A 25,832-nucleotide genomic window follows, 5' to 3' on the forward strand; every position below is an offset into this window, starting at 1 on the left:
TGTTCTGGTTTATTTGTCTCTCCAGCCAAATTGTGAACTAAAAAGAGCAGGGACTGTGTTGGTCTTTGTCCCTACTAAGATTGGTGCCCAAATAGATGTGGAAGGAAAATGGGATAGCAAAATTATTATATTTATGTAAACAAAATAACAGATTTTTGGAACAGCTTGAGAAAGTAAAGCATTCAGAATTCAACTAAAATAGAAACTGCTGCAATGTGCTACTCTTAGGTATTAGATTTGTAATTGTCCATCCAAAGTTAGAAAACTTTGGATGAAAGTAAAGCTGAGTTTGTATCATCACTTTGGGAACTAAGGCAGGTATTCTAGGGTGGTTGTTGCTGTTGTTGTTGTTGTTGTTGTTTTTCCAGATTCCAGAGCCCTGGCATCAAACAGGAGACTTCTGCAATACCAGTCATATCAGGATGTTACGGCTTCAAGCTTCTAACTAGGTCAAAGCATAAGTCTCATAGGAAGATTGGAGTAGGGATTATTGTTCTAGCAGTTCTAAATGCTATCAAAGACTCAAGTTCTGTCCATCTCTCAGTTCTACCACCATTGAATGTCATCTTATCCAGGCAGGCAATGTCTGAGGAAGACAAGAATGCTGCCTTTCTTTTCCTAGATTTGCTTGTTCCAGCAGACTTCCTCCAGGGCTTCATGGGTCATTTTTGGGTACATATCTATTGTTGAACTAATCATTGGTGAGGGAATGAGATTTTGCACAACATTCAGGCTTGACCCTGAACCAGGGGGCAGGGGGTGGAGTGTATCCTTTTCCCATGAGGTATGTGGACTAATGGGGGAGAGTGGCAGATATATGAACAAAATTGAGGTTCTTTGGGAAGGGAGAAGGGGGGATGTGCTATATATTTCATCTATTGTTCCTGTGTCTGGAAGCAATAGCTAATGTGGTTGCTAAAACTTTTTCTCCTAAGTTTTGTACTGTTTGGTATGATGAGTAAAGACTAGTTCAAGATTCTAGAAGTTGATGAACAGACTGGAGATGCATACAGTTCCAGTCCTTTGGATTAAGCTTCTGTTCAAGAAGGAGCTCCTGTTTCAGCAAGTGGTGGCTGCTGCTTTTCAAGAGGGAGATCTAGAGGGGGGAGTCAGTTGAGCTCCTCTTTCAGCTGTTTTTTTTTTAATAATAAATTTATTTTTTATTGGTGTTCAATTTGCCAACATACAGAATAACACCCAGTGCTCATCCCGTCAAGTGCCCCCCTCAGTGCCCGTCACCCATTCACCCCCACCCCCCGCCCTCGTCCCCTTCCACCACCCCTAGTTCGTTTCCCAGAGTTAGGAGTCTTTATGTTCTGTCTCCCTTTCTGATATTTCCCTCACATTTCTTCTCCCTTCCCTTATATTCCCTTTCACTATTATTTATATTCCCCAAATGAATGAGAACATATAATGATTGACTTATTTCACTCAGCATAATACCCTCCAGTTCCATCCACGTTGAAGCAAATGGTGGGTATTTGTCGTTTCTAATGGCTGAGTAATATTCCATTGTATACATAAACCACGTCTTCTTTATCCATTCATCTTTCGATGGACACCAAGGCTCCTTCCGCAGTTTGGCTACTGTGGACATTGCTGCTATATAAACAATTGGGGTGCAGGTGTCCCGGCGTTTCATTGCATCTGTATCTTTGGGGTAAATCCCCAACAGTGCAATTGCTGGGTCATAGGGCAGGTCTATTTTTAACTCTTTGAGGAACCTCCACACAGTTTTCCAGAGTGGCTGCACATTCCCACCAACAGTGTAAGAGGGTTCCCTTTTCTCCGCATCCACTCCAACATTTATGGTTTCCTGCCTTGTTAATTTTCCCCATTCTCACTGGTGTGAGGTGGTATCTCAGCTGTTTTAATCCTATGCCCTGTCTTTAGAGAAATGCACTCCATTCTGCAGAGCCCGTCTCATTCCAGGTGTTTCTTTATTGCTTTATCCTACCCTTCTTTCCCACAGCATAAGAAAAAAGTTTAGGGATGGTTTGGGAAGTTGAGAGAAGAAGAGAGTGAGTTCTCAGAATGGAAGGAATGGGACAGCTTTCCATTTCTTGTTCACTTCTGCTATATTCTCTGTTTGTAATGATCAAAGTAACTTGTGCCTTTTATTCTCTGGTTGGAGTTTTTTTTTTTTATGTCCTATGACAGGTTTAGACTAAGAATAGAAGAGATAATGTGAATGATGAAATGTTCAAAACTCCACAGCCTCTACACCATTACCAATTACAACATACAAGTGTGGTTGAAATGCAAGGGGTGTGTCAAGCCAGAAAATGACATAGAGTGTTGGGAGTTTGACGTTTGATGATATATTCTGAATATTTCTTAACATCTTAAACATTTTGTGGTAGATTTGAAAAATGAGGGTAATCCTTGCTTTTTTGTTGTTTCTTGTACACTCATAGACTGGTATGATCTATTAAACTGCCAGTTTGGGATTCTTCACTGTCTTCATTCCTTACCTGGTTATTGATCTGAATCTGTCTATTCTTCTTACCACAGCCACTAACTCAGCCCTTACCACAGGACGAACAAATCCCTTTGTTCTTGAATTATTTCCCTATTATTCTGCAAGTGTGGTATGGATAAAGATTAGCTTTTATCTATCTTTGATGTCTCCAGATATCTAGCGTAAGACTTACTGAAAGTGGAGGGAAATCAATGTTTGTTGATTTCTTGTTGATATTTTCTTTTCTGCTCTTGGTTTTAGAGTCTGAACTGAAGAGTTTTTGTTCCAGAAATATACTGATCATCCTTGGCTTCTCCTGTATCATGGCTGTAGTTGCTTTGATTGCTGTGGGGCTGACCCAGAACAAACCATTGCCAGAAAATGTTAAGGTAACTCAAACCTGAGGGGTTCAGGCTGGGGTGCCAGGAGAGGGTAAAGAAGCTTATGGTAAATTAGAACATACAGGAGGGGTAGAGGTTCTGGCATCCCAGGAGCAAATCAATATCCACTGGACTAGGGAGGTAAAATGGAAATGATGCTCATTCTGATAGAGGGAATGTCCTGAATCAATTAGTGGTAGGAAGATAATGGTCTTTATACTTGTTCAGCAATTACTGTTAATACTTTAACAGAAACAAATACTTTATTCACATCCAGATATGTGCTGATATTATGTGGTGACATTTTGTGCTGATATTCTATAATCTAGTACTATCTCTACCTTTTATTCATTGTTTCACTGTGGATGTGTCACAACACTACACTCTTTGTTCTTCTTACTCAATTATTATTACTATCACAAAAGTAATATTTCTTAGAGAGCATTGGATAAAGCACTTTGAAGTCAAAGATTGTGGAGAAGACTTTTTCTTCATCTCCAAAATATTAAAGCAAGCAGTAAAATCAACTAAAAATACCCACAGAGAAAACATACATGTAATCAAATATAGTGATATGAAATGAATTCATAGGTGGACAGATTTCTTGGAAATTTCCACATTTGAAGAGCTAGATAATATCATTAAAAATAATTAGGGTCGTTAGCTACTGTGATTTATTTCTGCTTCCTTTCAAATTCATCAAAGTGAAATTTCAAAGACATGAATATCTTAAAAGTACCTTGTAATGTGGTCATTACTTTATTTAATCTGTTAATTAAAAAGCATATAGAAAATTTAAATTTATGTTGTAAATACACCATTGTATTTACACTTCCATTGTATTCAACTTTCATTGAAATTAAATAAATGTCCAATAAATCTAAAAGGGCCCAGAATATACCAATATGCTAATATTATACATATTGACACATATGCACACATAAGTGATGACATGTCCAGAAGTTAAGTTGACCATGGAGACTCTGGAATACATGTGCAGAAATTTATTTTCTTGTATTTGAAGATGCTAAACTGTGAGACTAGAAAGATGAATGTATATGCCAGGCTTCTAAAACTTTTGCCATCTACCCAAATCAATTGCCTAATAGCAGAAGCCTGGATGTTACATTGGCATTTCTTTGCAACATGAACTCAACTCTGTTGCTGTGCACAGCAACCCCTTTGTCAGCATAGAAGGCTGATATTATATCTTTGTCAATGGTCTCTTGCCTTTTAATGTTGAGTGATGTTGGCTCTCTTGGCAAAACTTCACTCACAGTTGAAGCCTCGTGACATCTTGGTTCTGCTATTTATTTACCAGCTCCAAAAGTACATGATTGCCCTCCTGATTTGACCTTTTTACATGTTAATTATTACATTTTTGGAGAGGGGGATTGCCTAAGAGGCAAAATCCGTGATAGACTTGAGCTCTGTGTTCCCAGTGAATACTTCTGGTCATGGATGACCTTCCTGCATTCACAGTGGTTATCATTGACTCTGTTGTGATTCTGTGTTGTGTTGGCCCCACAAAATGGAATAGGTCTTTAAATAGGAGGTATGAATATTTGAAGAGTAGACACTGGCATATGCAATGAATCTTTATAGCAATATCACTGGTCTAGCAAGATCATTTTATATATGCAAACTAGTCATTTATTAAGGTCATACACTAATTTTAATAAGATTGCTGGCATATATTAAGGGCAAAAATATTTTAGGAATTTGTCTTTGGTGATGGCTTTAAGCTATGTATGCTGCCCATTTTGATAGTCACTAGCCATATGTAGCTATTTCAACTTAATTAAAATAAATAAAATAAAATAAAATAAAATATTTTGTCCCTTAATTGCACTAGCCAGATTCCAAATACTCAATAGTCTCACGTGTCTGGTGGATACTAAATTGGACAATGCAGACATAGAACATTTCCATTGCTGCAGAAAGTTCAATTGGACATTGATGCTTTAGAGAATACTCTTTGAGAATATTTCTGAAATCATTCAAAACTAAGTTTGATGAATAAGGTATATAATAAAACATTATAAAATATAAAATAAGAAATAGTAAATGAGACTTTTTTCTTGTGTGATTTGTAAGCTAATACCAGGACCATCCCAGATATCATGAGCTACTAAAATGCTTTGAGTAGTTTGTTGAATAAATTTATTTCCTTTCAAAAATGATAATTTAAAGGATAACACTTATTTCAATATTCATACCTGGTACATTTGTTTTAAAAACATGTAACATCGAACTTCCAGGGAAAATGGTGGAGTAGGAGGACTCTAGGCTCACCTAACCTCATGGAACAAGATAACACCTGGTCAGTGTAAATAACTCAGAAAACAATCTGAAGACTGAGAGAATTTCTCTACATTCACAGCTAAATGTAGAGAAGAGGCTGTATCAGAGGGAGTAGGAATGTTGGAGACACATTTGGAAGTTAAATGGACCTGTCTGTAGGAGGGAGGAACGACACAGGCATGGCAAGGGCAGAGGACCGGGCCCTCACACCAAGTACCCCAGATGCACAGGGATCCTGCATGAAACCAAAGCGGCCCAATTTCCTGAGTTCTTATAATCAGCAGGGATTAACACCTGGAAGTTTGAAAATTAGTGGGCTCAGTTCTGGAAGAGCCAGGAGGGCGAGAGTAAACAGAGACCAGACCCTACACTTAAAGGACAGCACCCTTAAACAAATAGCCCTGTGGAGATATAGCATAGAAGCAGCAGTTTGAAAAGCACCTGTGTGTGCGGGAGGGAGATTTGTTTACTAATCTCAGTGCATGTACTTGGAGGGGTAGGGATCATTGGGAGACCTCTCTAGGTTCAAAGGAGCTGGTGGATATCATTTCCTTCCCCCATCCTCCAGCATAAACACATGGACACCTGTGAATCAGTAATTCTCCAACACTACCTAACTTGCTAACAGTCTGCCCCACCCTTGTGTTCTCCTGTGGACATGCTGGCTTCAGCTAGGCCTCACTCCAAGTCTCCTATCATACAACAGACCTTGCTAATACCACCCACCCTGCCCCCAAGTGCTTCTTGGGATCCACCGCCTCCAATCCAGCCAGCCTTGGTTTTGGTGGCTACCGGTGCCCTTTCACAACAGACCTCAGCAAACCTTGCTAACACTGTGTGCCTCACCCTCCCCCCGATTCCTGCATTCTCCTGTGTACCTGCTCCTTCCAGTATGCCCTTGGCCAAAGCCCACCCAAAATGGTGCCATAAGCCTGGCAGTGTGCAAGCAACTCTGATAGGCCAACAGCACTCCAAAGTGAGTCCAGCCCTGGGGAGAGTGGAAGATAACCACACACACTGGTCTGACTGTAGCCCCAGCAGTGGGCTGAGGGCAAATGTCTGGTTTGACTGCAGGTCCTGCCCACCAATGAAAACCTCTCAGAAGACAAGGAAAGTACCCTACAGTTTGGTGTTACAGCATCTCTGGCAAACTCCTGGTCTGATTCAACCCCAGCTAAAAGTGGCCCTAGACTGGCCCACTAACAACACAAGGACCAAACTCTACTCACAATAGGCAAAGCAAGCCATCACAGACAACTGGATTGAAGGCAAATGTGGCTCAGCCACAACAGCAAGACACATGCATCACACATAGCAAATACCCCTGAAGCTCCAGATTCTGGTGAACAGGGGACACTGCATGGCAAGGCACTACAGGACCTTTTACAGGCCATTACTGTCAAATACACAGCTGTCTTTCTTAACACATGCTGAGAGTTAGACAAAATGAGACAGAGGAATATATCCCAAATGAAAGGATAGGACAACATTGCAGCAAGAGAACTAACAAATGGAGATAAGTAATATCCTTGATATTTGAAGAGAATTTGAAGTAACGGTCACAAAGATATTCACTGGATTTGAGAAGAGAGTGACATCCTTAACAAAGAGATAGAAAACAAAAAAAGAAGGGTGCCTGGGTGGCTCAGTCAGTTGAATAACCAGCTCTTGGTTTTGGCTCAGGTTGTGATCTCAGCACAGATTGTGGGATCAAGCCCCGTGTTGGGCTCTGTGCTCAGCACAGAGTCTGCTTGAGATTCTCTCTCTCTTTCTCCCTCTGCCTCTCTCCCCAGTCACACACACACACACTAAATAAATAAATAAAATCTTTGGGAAAAAAAGAACCAATCAAAGATGAAGTACACAATCACTCAAATTAAAAATACACTATGTGGAATAAATAGTAGGCTGGAAGAAGCAGAAGAATGTGTCAGTGACCTGGAGGACAGAGTAACATAAAACAATCAGGCTGAATAGGGGCAAAGAAAGAAATAATTAAATAAAAACAGGGAACTCAGGAACACCATGAGACATAGAAACATTTGCATTATAGGGATCCCAGAAGGAGAAGAGAGAAAAAAGAGAGCAGAAAAATTGTTTGAAGAAATGATAGCTGAAAACTTCCTGTATCTAGAGAAGGAAACAGAAATCCAGATCCAGGAGGCACAGAGAGTCCCCAACAAAATCAACCCTAGGCAGTCCACACCAAGACACATAGTAATTAAAATGGCAAAAAGTAGTGATAAGGAGAATTTTAAAAGCAGCAAGAGAAAGCAGATACTTATAAGGGAAATCCCATAGGGCTTTAGCTAATTTTTCAGCAAAAACTTTGCAGGCCAGAAGAGAGTAGCATGATGCATTCAAAGTGCTGAAAGAAAAAAAACCTGCAGCCAAGAATACTTTATCTAGCAAGGCTGCCATTCAAAATAGAAGGAGAGATAGTTTTCCAGACAAACACAAAAGTTAAAGGAATTCATAACCACTACAAGAAATGTTAAAGGGGACTCTGAGTGGAAGAGGAATAAGAAAAGTAGGAAACACAAAGGCTTAAAATAAGTATATCTATAAAAATCAGTCAAGGGATTCACAAAATAAAAGGATGTAAAGTATGATAGCATATATGTAAAACATAAGGGAGAAAGATTAAAGCATGGCTTCAAACTTAAGCAACCATCAATTTAACATCAACTGCTATATGCATAAGATGTTATATATAAAGGTAATGGTAACCACAAATCAAAAACCAGTAATTAATATGCAGAAAAAAAAGAGAAATGAATCCAAATATACCACTAAAGAAAGCCAGGAAACCGTGAGAGAAAATAGAGAAAAGAAGAACAAAGAAGAACTATAAAAACAACCATAAAGCAAATAACAAAATAGCAAAAGTACGTATCTAACAATAATTAGTTTGAATGTAAATAAGTAAATGCTACAATCAAAAGACATAGAGTGACGAAATGGTTAAAAAGCAAGACCCACCTATATGCTGTCTACAAGAGACTCATTTCAGACCTAAAGACCTATGCAGATTGAAAGTGAGGGGATGGAAAAACATTTATCATGCAAATGGAACTGAAAAGAAAGCTGGCCTAGCAATAGTTATACTTGTACACAATGACCTTTAAAATAAAGACTGAGATGAAAGATCTAAATGTGAGACAAGATTCCATCAAAATCCCAGAGAAGAACTCAGGCAACACCCTTTTTTAACTTGGCCACAGTAACCGGAGAAGGACAAACAGTGTATGTTCTCATTCATTTGGGGAATATGAATAATAGCGAAAGGGAATATAAGGGAAGGGAGAAGAAATGTGTGAGAAATATCAGAAAGGGAGACAGAACATAGAGACTCCTAACTCTGGGAAATGAACTGGGGGTGGTGGAGGGGGAGGAGGGTGGGGGGTGGGGGTGAATGGGTGACGGGCACTGAGGGGTACACTTGACGGGATGAGCACTGGGTGTTATTCTGTATGTTGGTAAATTGAACACCAATAAAAATTAATTTATAAAAAAAATAAAATAAAATAAAATAAAGACTGAAACGAGACAAAGAAGGACGCTATATAATCATTAAGGGAACAATCCAACAAGAAGATATTTATGCACGCAAATACATAAAACTAATAACAAACATAAAGGAAGTAATCAATAGTAATATAATAATAGTAGGGGACTTTACACTCCATATACATCAATGGATAGATCATCCAAACTGAAAATCAACAAGGAAACAGTGACTTTGAATGACACATTGGACCAGAATAATCTAACAGATATATTCACAACATTCCACCCTAAAACAGCAGAATGCATCTTCTTCTCAAGTGCACGTGAAACATTCTCTAGGATAGATCACATATTAGGTCACAAAACAAATCTCACAAATTAAAAAAGATTGAAGTCATACCATGCACTTTTCCAACTACAACACTGAAACTAGAAATCAACCACAAGCAAAAATCTGGAAAGAGCATGGAGATGAAATAACATGCTACTAAACAATGAACAGGTCAACCAAGAAATGAAAGAGGAAATAAAAAAAACACTTATAGACAAATTCAAATGAAAACATAATGGTCCAAAATCTTTGGGATGCAGCAAAGCTGTTCAAAGAGGGACGTTCATAGCAATGCAGGCCTACCTCAAGAACAAGAAAACTCTTAAATAAACAACCTACACTTATACCTAAAGGATCTAGAAGAACAACAAACAAAACCCAAAACCAGTAGAAGGAAGGAAATAATAAAGATGAGAGGAGATATAAATGAAGTAGAAACTAAAAAGACAATAGAATAGATCAATAAAACTAAGAGCTGGTTCTTTGAAAAGATAAACCTTTGATCAGGCTCATTAAAAACAAAGAGATGTGACTCAAATAAACAAACTTAGATTTGAATGAGAAGAAATAACCACCAATACCACAGAAATACAAAGGATTATAAGAGACTATTATGAAAAATTATATGCCAACAAACTAGACAACAGAAGACATGGACAAACTCCTAGAAACGTATAACCTCCCAAATCTCAGCCAGGAAGAAATAGAAAAAGAGTAAACCTATTATCAGCAATGAAATTGAATCAGTAATCAAAAAACTCCTCCCAACAAACAAAAATCCAGGACCAGACAGTTTCCTTGGTGAATTCTACTAAACATTTGAAGAAGAGCTAATACCTATCCTTCTTGAACTATTTCAAAAAATAGGAGAGGAAGGAAAACTTCCAGTTTCTTTCTATGAGGTCAGCATTACCCTGATACCAAAGCCAGATAAAGACACTACAAAAGAGAGAGAGAGAGAGAGAGAGAGCTATAAGCCAATATCTCTGATGAACAGTAGATGCAAAATCCTCAACAAAATATTAGCAAACCAAATCCAACAATACATTAAAAAAATCATTCACCACAATCAAGTGGGATTTTATTCTTGGGATGCAGGGGTGGTTCAGTATTTGCAAATCAATCAACATGATACATCATATAAAGAAGAGAAAGAATAAAAACCATATGATCATCTCAATAATGAAGAAAAATCATTCATTTGACAAAGTTCAAAATCCATTCATGATAAAAACTTTCAACAAAGTAGGTTTAGAGGAAATATATGTCAACATAACAAAGACTATATATAAAAAAAACCCTACAGGTAACATCATAATGGTGAAAAACTGAAAGCTTTTCCTCTTACATTAAGAACAAGACAAAAATGTCCACTCTTACCACTTATATTCAACATAGTACTGGAAGTCCTGGCCACAGCAATCAGAGAAAAAAAAAATAAATGGCATCCAGATTGGTAAGGAAAAAGGAAAACCTGCATGTATATAGCATGATATTATATATAGAAAACCCTAAAGACTCCACCAAAAAACTGATAAATGAATTTAGTAAGATCAGAGGATACAAAATCAATATCTAGAAATCCATTGCATATCTGTACACTATACATCTGTAATGAAGTGACAGAACAAGAATGTAAGAAAACAATCCCATGGGGCATGTGGGTGGCTCAGTGGGTAAGTGCCTGCCTTCAGCTCAGATCATGATTCTGGGGTCCTGGGATTGAGCCCTTCACCTTCTTTCTCTCTGTCCCTCCCCCCTGCTGGTGGTCTGTCACTCGCTCTCTCTCTCTTTCAAATAAATAAAATCTTGAAAAATAAAATAAACAATCTTATTTACAATTGCACCAGAAAAGAATAAAATGCCTAGGAATAAACTTAACCAAGGAGGTGAAAGACTTGAACTCTGAAAACTATAAAACATTGATGAAAGAAATTGAAGATAATATAAACAAATGAAAGCTATTCCAACCTCATGGATTGGAAAAACCAATATTGTTAAAATGTCTGTACTACCCAAAGCAATCTATGGATTTAATGCAATCCCTATCAAAATACCAAGAGCATTTTTCCAAAACTGCAATGAACAATCCTAAAATGTGTATCGATCCACAAAAGACTCTGAATAGCCAGGGCAGTCTTGAAAAATAACAAAGCTAGAGATATCACAATCCCAGACTTCAAGATATACTACAAAGCTGTAGTACTACTATAAACAATATAGTACTGGCACAAAAATGGACACAGATCAATAGAACAGAATCAAGAGCCTAGAAACAAGCCCACAAATATAAGGTCAATCTTTGACAAAGGAAGCAAGAATGTGCAATGGGAAAAAGACAGTCTCTTCTACAAATGGTGTTGGGAAAACTGAACAGCTGTATGCAACGGAATGAAACTGGACTACTTTCTTATGCCATACACAAAAATAAATTCAAAATGGATTAAGGACCTAAATGTGAGGCCTGCAACTGTAAAAATCATAGAAGAGCAAAGACAGTAATTTCTTTGATGTCAGCTGTAGCAACATTTTTCTAGATACATCTCCTGAGGCAAGGGAAACAAAAGCAAAAATAATCTACTGGGACTTCAGCAAAACAAAAATCTTCTGCACAGCAAAGGAAATAATCAACAAAATTAAAAGACAACCTACTGAGTGTCTTTCAAATTTATTTTCAAATGATATATCCAATAAAGGGTTACTATTCAAAATATATAATGAACTTATACAGCACAACACAAAAAAACAAATAATCCAAATAAAAAATGAGCAGAAGACATGAACAGAAATTTCCCAAAGAACACATACAGATTGCCAACAGACACATGAAAAGATGTTCAGCATGACTCATCATCAGGGAAATGCAAATCAGAACCACAGTGAGATTTCACCTCACACCTGTCAGAATGGCTAGAATCAAAAACACAAGAAACAACAAGTGTTGGTGAGGATGTGGAGAAAAAGGACCTGTTGTGCACTGTTAGTGGAAAGGCAAACTGGTGCAGCCACTTCAGAAAACAATATGGAGCTTCCTCAAAAAGTTAAAAATAGAACTACCGTATGATCTGGTAATTCTGCTTCTGGGTATTTACCCAAAGAATACGAAAACATTAATTCAAAAAGATATATGTATCCCTGCGTTTGTTGCAGCATTATTTACAATAACCAAATTATGGAAGCAGCCCAAGAGTCCATTGATAGATGAATGGATAAAGAAGATATGGTATATATACACAATGGAATATTCTTCAGCCATAAAAAGAATGAAATCTTGCCATTTGCAACAACATGGATGGAGCTAGATGAAATAATCCTAAGTGAAATAAGTCAGAAAGACAAATACCATGTTTTCACTCATATGTGGAATTTAAGAAACAAAACAAGCAAAAAAAGAGAGACAAACATAAAAACAGACCCAACTATAGAGAACAAACTATGGTTACCAGAGGGCAGCTGGGGGTAGGAGGATAAGTGAAATAGCTGAAGGGGATTAAGAGTATACTTACCATGATGCACACTGAGTAATGTATAGATTGTGGAATCACTATCACCTGACACCAATATAACATTGCATGTAACTATACTGAATTAAAACAAATAAAAACATATAACATCATCTCTTCATGACCATACTTCATTCAGCTGTTCATTTGTTCACAGATTCATGAATCAACAATTAAATATTCACTGAGGGGGGCACTTGACAGCATGAGCACTGGGTGTTATTCTCTATGTTGGTAAATTGAACACCAATAAAAAATAAATTTATTATTTAAAAAAACAATTAAATATTAAGTATCTATATTAGGCACTGGGCTACAGGATATGATTGAGCTTACTATCTGGAGAAGGAAACACATTTAATAGATGACCCAAATTATTAATTATAGTTGTCATGAATGCCACCGACTGAAAGTTGGGAGCCAGGGCAGTCTTCTCTGAAAGAAATGACATTTATAGTAAAACTTGAAGTTAGCTGAGGTAGAGAAGGGTAGAGAATATTCCAGGAAAAAGGAAAGCAAGTCCAAGAATCTCACAGATAAAGATGGTGAGGGAGGTGGTTTTGTCAGGGTCTTGCAAGTCAGATTGAGGATTTTAATTTTAATCTTTTTTTTAATTTTTATTTATTTATGATAGGCACATAGAATGAGAGAGAGAGAGGCTGAGATACAGGCAGAGGGAGAAGCAGGCTCCATGCACCGGGAGCCCGACGTGGGATTCGATCCCGGGTCTCCAGGATCGCGCCCTGGGCCAAAGGCAGGCGCCAAAACACTGCGCCATCCAGGGATCCCCTAATTTTAATCTTAAGAGCAATAAGAAGACAGTAACTTGATCAGATTTGTGTTTTGAAAAGATCACTCTGGCTGCAGTGAAGTAGAGGGTGAGGGATAAGAGCAGATATAGTTTAGAAGGAGGTCTTGAATTAAGTTTTTGAAGAAAAATTTTTTATTTTTGAGGTACTGGACATCCAAGGAGAAATGTCAAAGCAGCACTTGGATAATCAGATCTGGACCTCATAGAAGAGGTATAGACCATATAATGCAAGCCACATTTTAATTTTTCCAGGGGCCACATTTTTAAAAAGTAGAAGGTTGAAATTAATTTAATAATATTTTAGTGTAATTCATTACATCTCAAATATTATGTCAACATTTCATCAAAATAATTATTAATAAAGTATTTTCCATTATTTTTTCATGCTATCTTCAAATTCCAGTGTGATTTTTTTCTTCTTTTTTAAGATTTTTAAATTTATTTATTTATTTATTTATTTATTTATTTATTTATTTATTTATTTATTTATTTATTTATTTGACACAGAGAAAGAGAGAGAAAGAGAGCACAAGCAGGGGGAGCAGGAGAAGGAGAAGCAGGCTCCCTGCTGAGCAGGGGACCCAACTAGCATTTTAAAGCAGGGCTCAATCCCAGGACCCTGGGATCATGATCTGAGCTGAAGGTAGAAGGTTGACCAACTGAGCCACCCAGGTGCCCCTCCAATATGATGTTTAACTTGAATCACATCTCATTCAGACTCCTTGAACAACATGGAGATTAGGAGTGCCACCTCATGCCACATAGTCAAAAATCCATGTATAACTTTTGACTCCCTCAAAACCTAATTGCCTACTATTGACCAGAAGGCTTAGCGATAACACAAACAGTTGATTCACACATATTTTATATATGTGTTTTATACTTTGTTCTTACAATAAAGTGAACTACAGAAAAAAATGTTAAGAAAATCATAAGAATAGAAAATACATTTATAATACTCTACTGCATTTATTGAAAAGAATCCAGAATTCAAACCTGTGTTGTTTAAAGGTCAACTGCAGCTAACATTTCAAGTTCTCAATAGCCACATGTAGCTAGTGGCTACCTTATTGGACAGGACATGTCTAAAGATATGTCTCTGATGCCACTGATGTATTGAAGCCCTAGAAAAGGATGAGATTATAGGAAGGGGGTAAAAAGCAAGAAGAGGGCAAGGACCAAATCCTGAGGAATTCTATCATTTAAATATAGTGCTTGCAGTTTAGAAATCATTTACATTATTTTCTTTCTAGGAATACTGTGAGGAATAAAAGATTATCCTCATCTTATAGATAAGCAAAATGAGGGCCTTTGAGATTCTCTTACTCAAGTCTCAGTATCTCATAGATTACTGCAAGAATTAAGGGGGGGGGGGGCAGCCCTGGTGGCGCAGCAGCTTAGCGCCGCCTGCAGCCCGGGGCGTGATCCTGGAGACTCTGGATAGAGTCCCACGTCGGGCTCTCTGCACGTAGCCTGCTTCTCCCTCTGCCTGTGTCTCTGCCTCTCTCTCTCTGCATCTCTATGAATAAATAAATAAAAATAAAAAAATCTTTAAAAAAATTAAGTGGGATAAATAAATGCAAATGTGAAGTGCAGAGCAGGAGTCCTGGCCCACTGTGGACAATCAGTGATTGATAGCTCATATGTTATCATCTTTGCAGCCTGTCTGGTCACAAATTGCCATTTTATCTCCAGTTCTTCCTATCTAATTCACCCTTGTCTAACCCAGCCCATGTCAGCCCTCTCATCTTGATGATCCAATCCTGTCATCCTCCTACCTAATCCAGTTTGGGTTCAGCCTTGCTGGGGCAGTGGTGGCCTCATTCCCAGGCCACATCTAGCAAAACACAAGAACTCCTTATTGGAGGGATGTGTTGTTTACTTGTCCAGCTACCAAGGTGGTAAGCATATTGAGGACAGTGCCTGGGTTTCATTTGTCTTTGTGTACATTTTATTATTCATTTACTCAACTTATTCACTTAACAAATAGTCATTGACCATCTACTCTTATTTTAGGTCCTAGGTATGTAGCAATGAGCAAAACTGGCAAAGTCCTTACCTTCATGGGGCTAATAGTGTAGTGGAAAAGATAATCACTAATCAAATAATCACAAAATAAATGTTAAATTACAACCAGTAATCAGACTTGGCTGGTTGCCTCATAGAAGTTTGCTGCTGAGTCAATGACTAGGGTAACATCTTGAACAGGTAAAACTGCTTCTTCCTTGGATGTGAAGAGCATGTTGAAGGGCAAGTCTGATGTCAGGATTTGTCAGTATAAGAGGCAGGCCCCTGCCTCCAAATCCCCTGGGAGACCAGGGTTCCCTATTCTTACCACCAGAACCTACCCGTTTGAACCTCCAGATTGCAAGATCTGAGAATCTACATATTGAACAGGCATCTTGGAACATTCTCATGCCATTAAAGCCTGGAAACCACTGTCCTGTAGATATAGAATGGCCAGTTTTAAAAAATAGGCCTTAATGAACTGAAGAGTCATTTAGCAGTACCTAAGTGCCCCCTGGGAAAGTGCCTTTGTCCAGTGGAACTGGGTGGGGAGGTAGCTTTCAGATCTGCTCAGTTCATCACTTCCTTAATTTCCTGGACACTAGTGAAGACTGGCATTTAGTGAGATGTCAGATATTCCCTTTAGCACAAACATTCCACATTCTGGCACACACAGATCCCCACAGGGTTCTCTTGAATGTACCAGACTGACCCAATACCAAATCATATGGCTTCATTAACAACTGCCACTTCCGTGGAATGCCTGCTGGCTCAGGGACCAGATGGTTTTGATTTCGGTCCCAAATCTGCTACTTTCTGCTGTGAGACTTGGGCAAGTAAGTCTCTCTCTCTATTCCTCAGCTTCCTCATATGTCCAATGGAGGTGGTTGTGAGGATTATAAGGAATGATACCAGTGACTCACTTATCAGAGTGTCCAGCACATCAGAAGCCATCAGTGGAGACTAGCTGTCCACACTGCTTTGAGGGAGATGAGTTCTAGGGAAGACCCTTTGCTGCTAATGTGTTAAGCTAATTGAGCTGGTGCTCCCAGGATTTCCAGCTGCTGCTAAAAGGTGATGACCTATCCCCAAACATCTGCTTTTTCACAAGGAACTAAAGTGCTATTCTTTGTTAAGCATTTGTGATTGTATCTTTTCATAGAGAATTTGGAAGGACTTGCTCCCAATTTACAACCTCAAATACTCCCAGAAAATATCTATATTATTTTTACTTCACTGGATTTTAATGTTGTCTTGTTTAAAAAACAATACCTGGAGGGGCACCTGGGTGGCACAGTCAGTTAAATGGGTGACTCTTGGTTTCAGCTCAGGTTGTCATCTTAGGGTTGTGGGATTGAGCCCTGCAATGGGCTCCGCGCTCAGTGCAGAGTCTACTTGAGATTCTCTCTCTCTCTTCTTCTGCCCCTCCCACTTGTACTTTTTCTCTCTGGAATAAAGAAATCTTTAAACACACACACACACACACACACAAAAGAAAAACAAAACAAAACAAAACAGGGATCCCTGGGTGGTGCAGCGGTTTGGCGCCTGCCTTTGGCCCAGGGCGCGATCCTAGAGACCCGGGATCGAATCCCACGTCGGGCTCCCGGTGCATGGAGCCTGCTTCTCCCTCTGCCTGTGTCTCTGCCTCTCTCTCTCTCTCTGTATGACTATCATAAATAAAAAAATAAAAAAAAAATTAAAAAAAAAAACAAACAAATAAATAAATAAACCCCACAATAGCTGGAGATGGATGGTGGTGATAGTTGCACAAAGCGTGAATGTACTTAATGCCACTGAACTGTACACTTAACTGTACACTTAAAATGGTAAATTAATGTTTGGTGTATTTTACCACAATTAAACAAATAGCAACAAAACTGTGGTTTGTATTGAATGTCTAGTAATTCCAATTAGAGAAAAAAGAAAAGCAGAAAATGGTCTTTAATTGTTTACAGGCCTTGCCAGCCTTGCTGTAGCTAATGGAGACCTGATTTGTTTATAGAGTACTAGACTTAAATTTGAAAGGATTAGCTTTGTTTATTCAAACGGACTCATGGATGGACTGATGATGTTGCTAAAAGTAGAGTTAAAGCTACAGGGACTTTTTAAAAAGATTCTGAAGAACCAATGTCTGAAGCAACCAATAGAAGTTAATTATCTTACTGGCTTATGGAGTTTTTTTTTTTTGGGGGGTGATGGTGGAACTCAATATCAATGGCACTACTTTATATTAGACAATGAATATTAAGTTCTCTCAGGACTGGAAGGAGTTCAGGAACCATACAATTCTAACTGCCCCCCCCCCCATTCATTCATTTGATTCAACAATTGTCTGTGGAATTCCTTCTTTGTGTCTAACCTATGGTAGGATATACTGTGGTGGATGCTGGATATACCATGGTAAGCAAAACAGACCTGCCCTAATAAGGCAGCTCACATCCTTATGGGGAAGGTTATTCAAATAGCTACGTAGACATGTAGTTATGCATCATGGTAAGTGCTTGTCTTTAGAGCAAAAATATGGGTACTCTGAGCCATGGATGAGGAGGGTAGAATCAAATCTGAGAAAGTCAGAGAAGGCTGGGATCTCAGGTGAAGGGCATTCTGGGCAAAGGCCTTGGAACAGAAGCTACATGGCTTATAGGGAACTGAGAGCTGACCGGTGTCAGGGTGGGTGTTTTCTGAATGAGAAGACTTAAAGGGTTGAATATCCCACTTCTGCAGAGCCAGGAATAGAAGTAGATCATCTGACACTCAAGTTTTCTAGTTCTTTCTACATCTAGGGAGATTTACTCAGACACCCAGACCTGGTGCACAAATAACATTTGTGCAGATAGAATTCCATCCTAAGGAGAGTTTTGGCCCACCTCCCCATGACCTCCAGCCTCTGTGAACTCTGGGTCTGTTGCCACCCACATCTCCAGGTCTACACCAAAGGCTCTACACTGGTGTCTTCATGAACCAAGCAAAGTCATTTTTACTGTTCCTTTTTCTGGAACACTGCCTTTGTTTACTCAACATAGCTTATGAAGATCAGTTATGATTGCTAATATCATGTGCATGACCAGAAACTAGCTTAAGATAAAGTTGTATGCACAGTTAAGATTGCAGCCATATAAAAATTTATGTATTTAGGAAAGACTGGAAAGAGATAAAGCAAAGTAACAGTGATGTCTAGTTGGTAGGATCTTAGATGTCTTTTTTCCTGTTTCCTCTTCATTTTCTAGATGCCATTTAGTAGTAAACCTTTAGTACTCTTAAAACAGAAAGCAATATTGAAATAATGTTAGGGGAATGTCATATCTCTTTGTCACCACACAAATCTTTGATTTTTCTTTAATATGAAGAATGTACTCACAGAACTCTTAGAAGTACTTCAAATATGAACTATAGAGAAACACTGGATAGGAGTGATAGCATGGTGCAAGGCACAGCATTTGTCAAAACATTTCTGTTGGGTAGAGATTTTTATTTTAAACATAATTCTCTTATCACAGGGTCTGGGGAATGCTGGCTCAAACAAAGTTAGGTGAATTCTCCACTGCCAAACTCTCTGAAGCATTCACTACCTAGTCGGTTTGTGAGGCCAGGAGACAGAAAGAACACTCAGCCTTCCCCAGACTTCTGGGAAGATTTATTTGCCTAGATCCTTATAAGCTTAGTGCTTTGTGGAACATGCATCGAAAAATGCTGATGTGGTGAAAAAGAACAAAAGATGGTGACTACATAGGCTCTAGATGGGTCTTCAAAGCCCTTCACTATCTGTACTTGTTAGGTAAGTCCTTGAGCTGTACTGGACACAGGTTCTCAGCTATCAAATAAGAAGATTACATGCAATGGACTTCTAGCTCTAAGATGGCCAACTATGAAAATGAGTAAATACACTGACAGTTTTGTAATAATGAAAGGCAAACTTCGAAAAAGCTCAAACAGAATTTTCACACCATCAAGCTTTTATCTGTCTCTCAAGCTGCAAACCATTTCCAAAGACAAAAAATATTTGGCAAATTCAGCAGGTTAGCATTCCAGTCTGCTGTATATACAAGGTAGAATGCCCTCAATTCCCATGTTACAGTATACACTGCCTCCCCCTCAAACACTTGATAAACCAAATGTAGTGAAAATTTTCATTTCTCAACCACCTTACTGTGTAAGGCCTTCTAGAAACACGATGATAGAGGCAAGGCTGATTCCTTTTCTCTGCTGAAAGAATGACTGTCATGTCAACAAAGACAGAATAGAATGTCCTGATTCCAGATAAGGGCTGCTTGCTGCTGCCGCCTCAGTTATTATCATATGCTGCTGTGGTTGGAACATTTTCTGGCAGGAAGAATTCATAGACCCTTCTAGGGAACAGCAGAATTTTCTGCTGTATAACCCCTGAGTACCTCTCTCCACATTGGGAGGCTGCCCACGGTTCCAAAGGCCCCAGACCCCAGGCATTCTTCAATGGGTCTGCGATAGTCACTACCTAAGTCAGTTCTTGGTTTCCTCTCACTGCAAGCCTGCTTGTAAAGGAGTCTGTCCAGCTTGCTTTCTTGCCGCATATACAGGCCTTTGTCTTTTTAAGGGCATAATGAATGCTCATTGCCATAGGGAGTCCTGCTGTGTGTAACTAGGCTGAGAGCACTGGAGGTTGTGGAGCTTCAAGGACCTGCCCACTGCTGCATCACTGGTGCTCCCTGCTAATCTGGAAAAACAGAATAAAGCTTGACACCTCAGCAGACTCAGATTTTAGCTGTTCCCAGTGATCTAGGGAGGTCTCTTGAATTCTCATTATTGTCCTCATTCCTCCCTGGAAGTCTTAGGTTCTTACCAGGTGATAAGAGAGTATGGGAGGACATATATAAAACAACTGCAGAGTTAAGCACTATCAAGAGGCAGACTGCACTTCAAGGTCCACAGCAGCAAAGTGTGGTCAGTGCGGTTGGCTCACATTTTAGAAGTGCCTCCTTTTTCTCTTCCTTCTGCTTCCCCATTTACTTTCCTCCATGTTTCTCTCTGGTATAGGGATGATAAATAAAAGTACAGACCAGTACCATCAGGCTGTCCTTACAAGCCCATGGCAGACATTGTTATTTAACCTTGGCATTTTTCCTGATTAAACTTAGGGATGTAACCAAAGATGAACATAAAATGATCAAAAAGGGCACTTGGCAGTCTACTCCCAGGTAAATACCCAAAAGAAATGAGAGCTTGTATCCACAAAATGACATGTGCAAGATTGTTCCTGGCAGATATATTCCCAATAGTCCCAAACTGGAAAAAACTCAACTAACAACAGTAGAATGGATAGAAATGCAGTGCATGCAATGAAATAGGAAATATTCTACAGCAATGAAAAGGGACGAACTATAGCTACACACAGTCTGGATGCATCTAAAAGACAATGTAGAGCAAAAGAAGCTAGACATAAAGGAGGCACATGGTGCAAGTCCCTTTATTGCAGCTCAAAGATAGGCAGAAGTCACCTGTGGTACTAGAAACCAAGACAACGGTTATCCTCAGGAGAAACTGACTGAGGGGGCACTGGGAAGCCTTCTGAGGAGTAGAAAACGTTTTCAATCTTGATCTTGGTGGTGTGGTATATATGGATATGCACATATGCAAAAATGCACTGGGATGCACACCTAAAACGTGTGCACTTTGCTGTAGTTACCCCTCAGTGAAAGTCTTTAAGAACTGTTGTTCTGAAGGGGTAGTGGAAGGGGAGGTGAGCAGGGGGATGGGGGTGACTGGGTGACGGGCACTGAGGGGGGCACTTGACCAGATGAGCACTGGGCATTATACTATATGTTGGCAAATCAAAACTCAATTAAAAAAATATACAAAAAAAAAAAACAGAGAGAACTATTGTTCTGCCCTTGCTCCTGTTTCTCTGTATATGGAGCATAAGGTCTTGGATCTGACTCTGATCCAAATCCAGGCTCTGTCACCTATGAGCTGTGTATCTTGAGTAAATTACTTAACCTCTTTGAACTTTAGTTTCTCACTTATATAGCAGGGACAAACAGAGTACCTACCCTATAGCACTATTCTGAGGGGTAAGTCAGATAATGCTCATGAAAAAGCTTTGTGCAACACTTGCCCATTACATTTAATGTTCTCAAGAAACGTGATGTGGGGACTTTGCTCTTTCCCCTTTCCCCCCTGACCACCTGGTGCTTTCTCATGCTGTCTTTCCCTCTTTCCCCCTCTTTCTTCACACTTTCTTTTTTCCTTTATCCTTACTTTCATCTACCCTCAGTTACAAGAGCCCAAAACACAAAAATACATATCTTTTAAAATGTATTGAATACAACGTATAGTTCTATTCATAATGAAAAAGCGAGCATCCTTAGTATTTTCCATGTCTCCCTTCCAAAGCCCAGGCCACATACCAGACCAATTAAATCACATATCTGGGAGTAGAACACAGAGATCACTAGCTTTTGAGGCTCTCCAGGTGATTTGGACATGATTCCAGTGCACACACAAGTTTGGGAACTGCTGGGCTGATGGCTTTCTAGTCCCTCCATGATATCTCAGCTGCCTCAGCATATGGTTCTGGTTCTTGGATGCCCATTAGAATCACCTGGGAAGCTTCTAATCAGTCTGAGGCTCAGGCCCCACCATGGGTAAGGCTTGGATATTTCTAATGTGCAACAAGCACTAAAAGCCACTATTCTAGGGGAATTGGTGTCATGGTAGTTCTTGTGATCAGGGCAGCAGCAGGCAACCCCTTTCTGCTCCTCATGTTCCTCTTGAATTAAAATACTTATGTTTTTGAAAACTCTTGTCTTTGTTTCCTTTCTGTTGCAAGCTGAGTATGGAGAAGCATCATGTAATCCTGATGAATTCTTGATTTATTTTACCCTCAGTATGGGATTGTGCTGGATGCAGGCTCTTCTCACACAAGTTTGTACATCTATAAGTGGCCAGCAGAAAAGGAGAATGACACTGGGGTGGTGAATCAGATAGAAGAGTGCAAGCTGAAAGGTAAGATGAAGGAAAAGGGGAGGGAGACAGTGGGGTGGGAGAGCATACATGACAGCATGTATGGCAAGTGAGCGGAACACAGGAGATAAAGTACAGGAGATAAAGGAAGTTTGGTGAAGAGCATAGTGGAGCAGCTGCTGTTGTTATTTTATTGTCATTATACAAATTATATTGAAATCAGTCCTGAATAATGGAGCCCTTGAAGAAGAAACAAACCTAGAAATTGTTGAGTAATAGGAAACTTCTGTGTGCCATGCACCAAGTACTGAAAATGCATGATTTCTTCTTCTTCATGGTCTCCCTTGGAGATATTACTATTCCTTTTTTTTTTTAAATGAGGGCACTGATGTAAAGAGAGGTTATGCCATTTGTTAAGGTTGCTTGATCTAGGAAGTGATGGAACTGGGGTTCAAATGTAGATCTGTCCAACCTTGAACTCATGACTTCTCCAGTGGTTCTCAAATTTGAATCTGCAGCAGAGCCACCTGGATGGTTTGTTAAAACACAGATGCTGGGCCCCACCCCCCAGAGTTTCTGATACAATAGGTCTGGGACAGCCCTAGAATTTGCATTGCTGACAAGTTGCCAGGTGATATTGAAGCTGTTGGTCCAAAGAATTGTTGCTCTCTTAGTCTTTGTGTCCTCTAAGCTACAGCTTGGAAGAAATTTTCAAAAGCCTTTGGCTTTCTTTCTTTTAAAGATTTTATTTATTTATTCATGAGAGACACAGAGAGAGCCAGAGACATAGGCAGAGGAAGAAGCAGGCTCCCTGTGGGAAGCCTGACATGGGACTCAATCCCAGGACCCCAGGATCATGCCCTGAGCCAAAGGCAGACCCTCAACCACTGAGCCAACCAGGTGCCCCAGCCTTTAGCTTTCATATCGGTAGGGAAGGCCAAATCATAGATTCCTAGGGCTGGGAAAAGGACCTCGTGGATCATTTAAATCCAGAGGAAGCAAAACCATGGAAGACTAGTGACTTACAAGTAGCAACAGAACCAGATCAAGAGTCTAGGTCTCTTTACTGCACTCAAGGCTCCCTGCATTGCTGAATCACATTACACATTGATTTTTTTTCCTAGTTTTTTTCTAAGGTCACAGAACAGGTTGGAGATGTCAGTTCAGTTCCTTCCACTCCCTCTACTCAACACTCCAGCATGCACCAGCTGTTACCGCACTGCACCATCCTCTCTCTGACCTTTATCTTATCTCTCTTGGCCTTTTGAGGCAGGGACCCACTATTTATTTTTAGTCAGGTAATCTAACTTACTTTGATGGCCTGTGGAGTCTCCCAATTTTCAAAGTTTGTCAAGAAAGCAGTAGAGAGGAGGTGTTTCCAAGAGAGCAAGTCATTTTATGCAATAGCCAAATATCCTCAGATATTGGCCCCATCCAATCTGAGACAGTATGCTGAGCATTTCTTAAAGCCTAAATACCTCATTTCATTGGCTTTTTAAAAAGATTTTATTTATTTATTCATGACAGACACAGAGAGAGGGAGGCAGAGACATAGGCAAAGGGAGAAGCAGGCTCCCTGTGGGGAGCCCGATGAGAGACTGGATCCCAGGATCCTGGGATCACTACCTGAGCCGAAGGCAAACACTTAACCACTGAGCCACCCAGATGCCCCCTTCATTTTATTGGCTTCTATTTAATTCGCTGCCTTCCATTTTTAAAAAAAAGTGTTGGTATTTTTTAAATTTAGCAGCTATCATTTTTCTGAGACTTATCCCAGGTATGTCTGGCCTAGTTAGTACAGGATTTTTTTCCCCTCTCAAAAGAGAGAGTTCTCTAATCAAATATTTAGATGAAAGGTGAGTGGAAAGCCACCAGTTCTTCAAGCACAGAATTTTTGAATCAAAACAAGTAGCTGATAACTTAGAGCTTATCTTTTCATTACTGTTAAATAAACAGGCTTTTTAAAAGCCTATGAAAGATATGGATAACATACCTGGACAATTATCTTTAACGCACATCTTCACTAGAGTGTAGATGTTTATTTTAAAATGAGTTGAAATTGTTAAGCATAACTTCAAAAAGCTTAAGGAATCTTGGCTCTAATCTTCTTCTTAGCAAGTTAGTTTTGCTCTGAAACTAGGAAAACAGTTTCACTGGGGAAATGATTTTCAGAGTGGAAAAACTGCTAAGCAGTCACGGATTCTACACCTGTTTATTCTAAGAAAGGAAGAAACTCCGCTTCAGAAATTTTAGGGGACTGGCCATGATCACACAATTAGTTAGCAGCAGTTCCTGTCTTTTTTAGTACAAGCCCGTGTGCCTGGTGATTATTTCAATTTTTGTTCTAAGTGTCTTATTTCTCGTTTTATGTCTTCTAGGAATTGTTGTTAGTTACAATTTTGTAGAAGAAACGTCAAAAAGCAAATGTAGAGGGTAGCTATCTATAAGATCCCCATTAAGTTTTTTAAATTCAATTTTTTATTTAAATTCTAGTTATCCCTCTTAAAACGTGAGAGAACCTGTTAGGGAGGTTATGCAATTGAATGTGAAAATTGCGCCATCCAGCGGCAAAGTTATTGAACAGTGGACACACCCAGCCTAAGGTCTGAAACTAGATCCTACCAAGGTCAGGTTCAGAGAGTTACCCTCTTAAGTACAGCAACCTAATATACATCACATCAAGAAACTGTCTTCTTCGATTTTCTCAGAAAACAACAGTATTTTGCTCTAATGTTGTCAAGGTGTGTCCTGTACTTTTAAAAAAGATTGTCATCTGCTTCTGCATCTTTCCTTAGGTCCTGGAATCTCAAGATATGCTCACAAATTAAATGAAATAGACATTTATCTGACTGAATGCATGGTAAGAGCCAGTCAGGTGATTCCAAAGTCCCAACATGAAGAGACCCCTGTTTACCTGGGAGCTACGGCAGGCATGCGGTTGCTCAGGTATAGCAGCATGTGAAGACGAGTGTCTGGGGGTTAGGCTGGGTAGTGCAAGAGCCTCTGAAGTTATGGGACAGCACCACACTTCCCTAATACTCCAAATTCTAAACCTCCTAAATGTCAACATTTCAGAAAGAAAATCTCAGTAAGTGCATAAAACTCTGAAACTCTTAGTGTGTGTAATGGTGGGAGTTTACATATGTAAAAAAAAAAAAGTCCTCTTGCCCATCTCCCCGCAGAGAATTTAAGGGGGGTAGAGGCTCAAAGAGAAATGTTGAGTCTATGTACTCCGGGATTTGAGGCTACCAATGTAGCCATCCATTATCTGGGAAGAGAAAGGCCAGAGGAGACCCACAGATGTTCCAAGACACAGATAATCACAATTAGCACATCTTCATTGGTCACCACTTAGTACCTGTGTGCAGTATTTGTTCGTTCATTCATTCATTCATTCAGCTTGTATTTGCTGCTTACTCTGTTCTAGGACATGAACTCAAGGAGATCAGAGTTTTGATACAGGTCATCAGTTTTTTAACAGAAGAGTGCTCAGAGCTGCTATGGGAGCATACTTGGCCCTGTCCAGAATGGGAAGAGAGAACACATGAGCTGAGTCATAAAGGATGATTGGAGGGCAGGGGAAAAG

The 25,832-nt window shown here is 39.4% G+C and overlaps 1 protein-coding gene across 8 annotated transcripts in view; it reads left to right on the forward strand.

The window, feature by feature from the left end:
• ENTPD1 (ectonucleoside triphosphate diphosphohydrolase 1) overlaps nt 1-25,832 on the forward strand; it is a 131,814-nt gene that overhangs the window by 79,658 nt on the left and 26,324 nt on the right. For 5 of the 8 annotated variants that reach the window (XM_055300616.1, XM_055300614.1, XM_055300615.1 and 2 more), the window contains 3 exons: nt 2,723-2,850; nt 22,171-22,288; nt 25,042-25,192. In XM_055300616.1, the coding sequence (XP_055156591.1) occupies nt 2,785-2,850; nt 22,171-22,288; nt 25,042-25,192 (335 nt within the window). In that variant the 5' untranslated portion in view covers nt 2,723-2,784. Of the gene's footprint in view, nt 1-2,722; nt 2,851-22,112; nt 22,289-25,041; nt 25,193-25,832 lie in introns of those variants that run through there. The other 3 variants (XM_055300619.1, XM_055300620.1, XM_055300621.1) reach the window with 3 other exon arrangements.

Source organism: Nyctereutes procyonoides, unplaced genomic scaffold (assembly GCF_905146905.1).
Source record: "Nyctereutes procyonoides isolate TBG_1078 unplaced genomic scaffold, NYPRO_anot_genome, whole genome shotgun sequence".
Taxonomy (NCBI): Eukaryota; Metazoa; Chordata; class Mammalia; order Carnivora; family Canidae; genus Nyctereutes; species Nyctereutes procyonoides.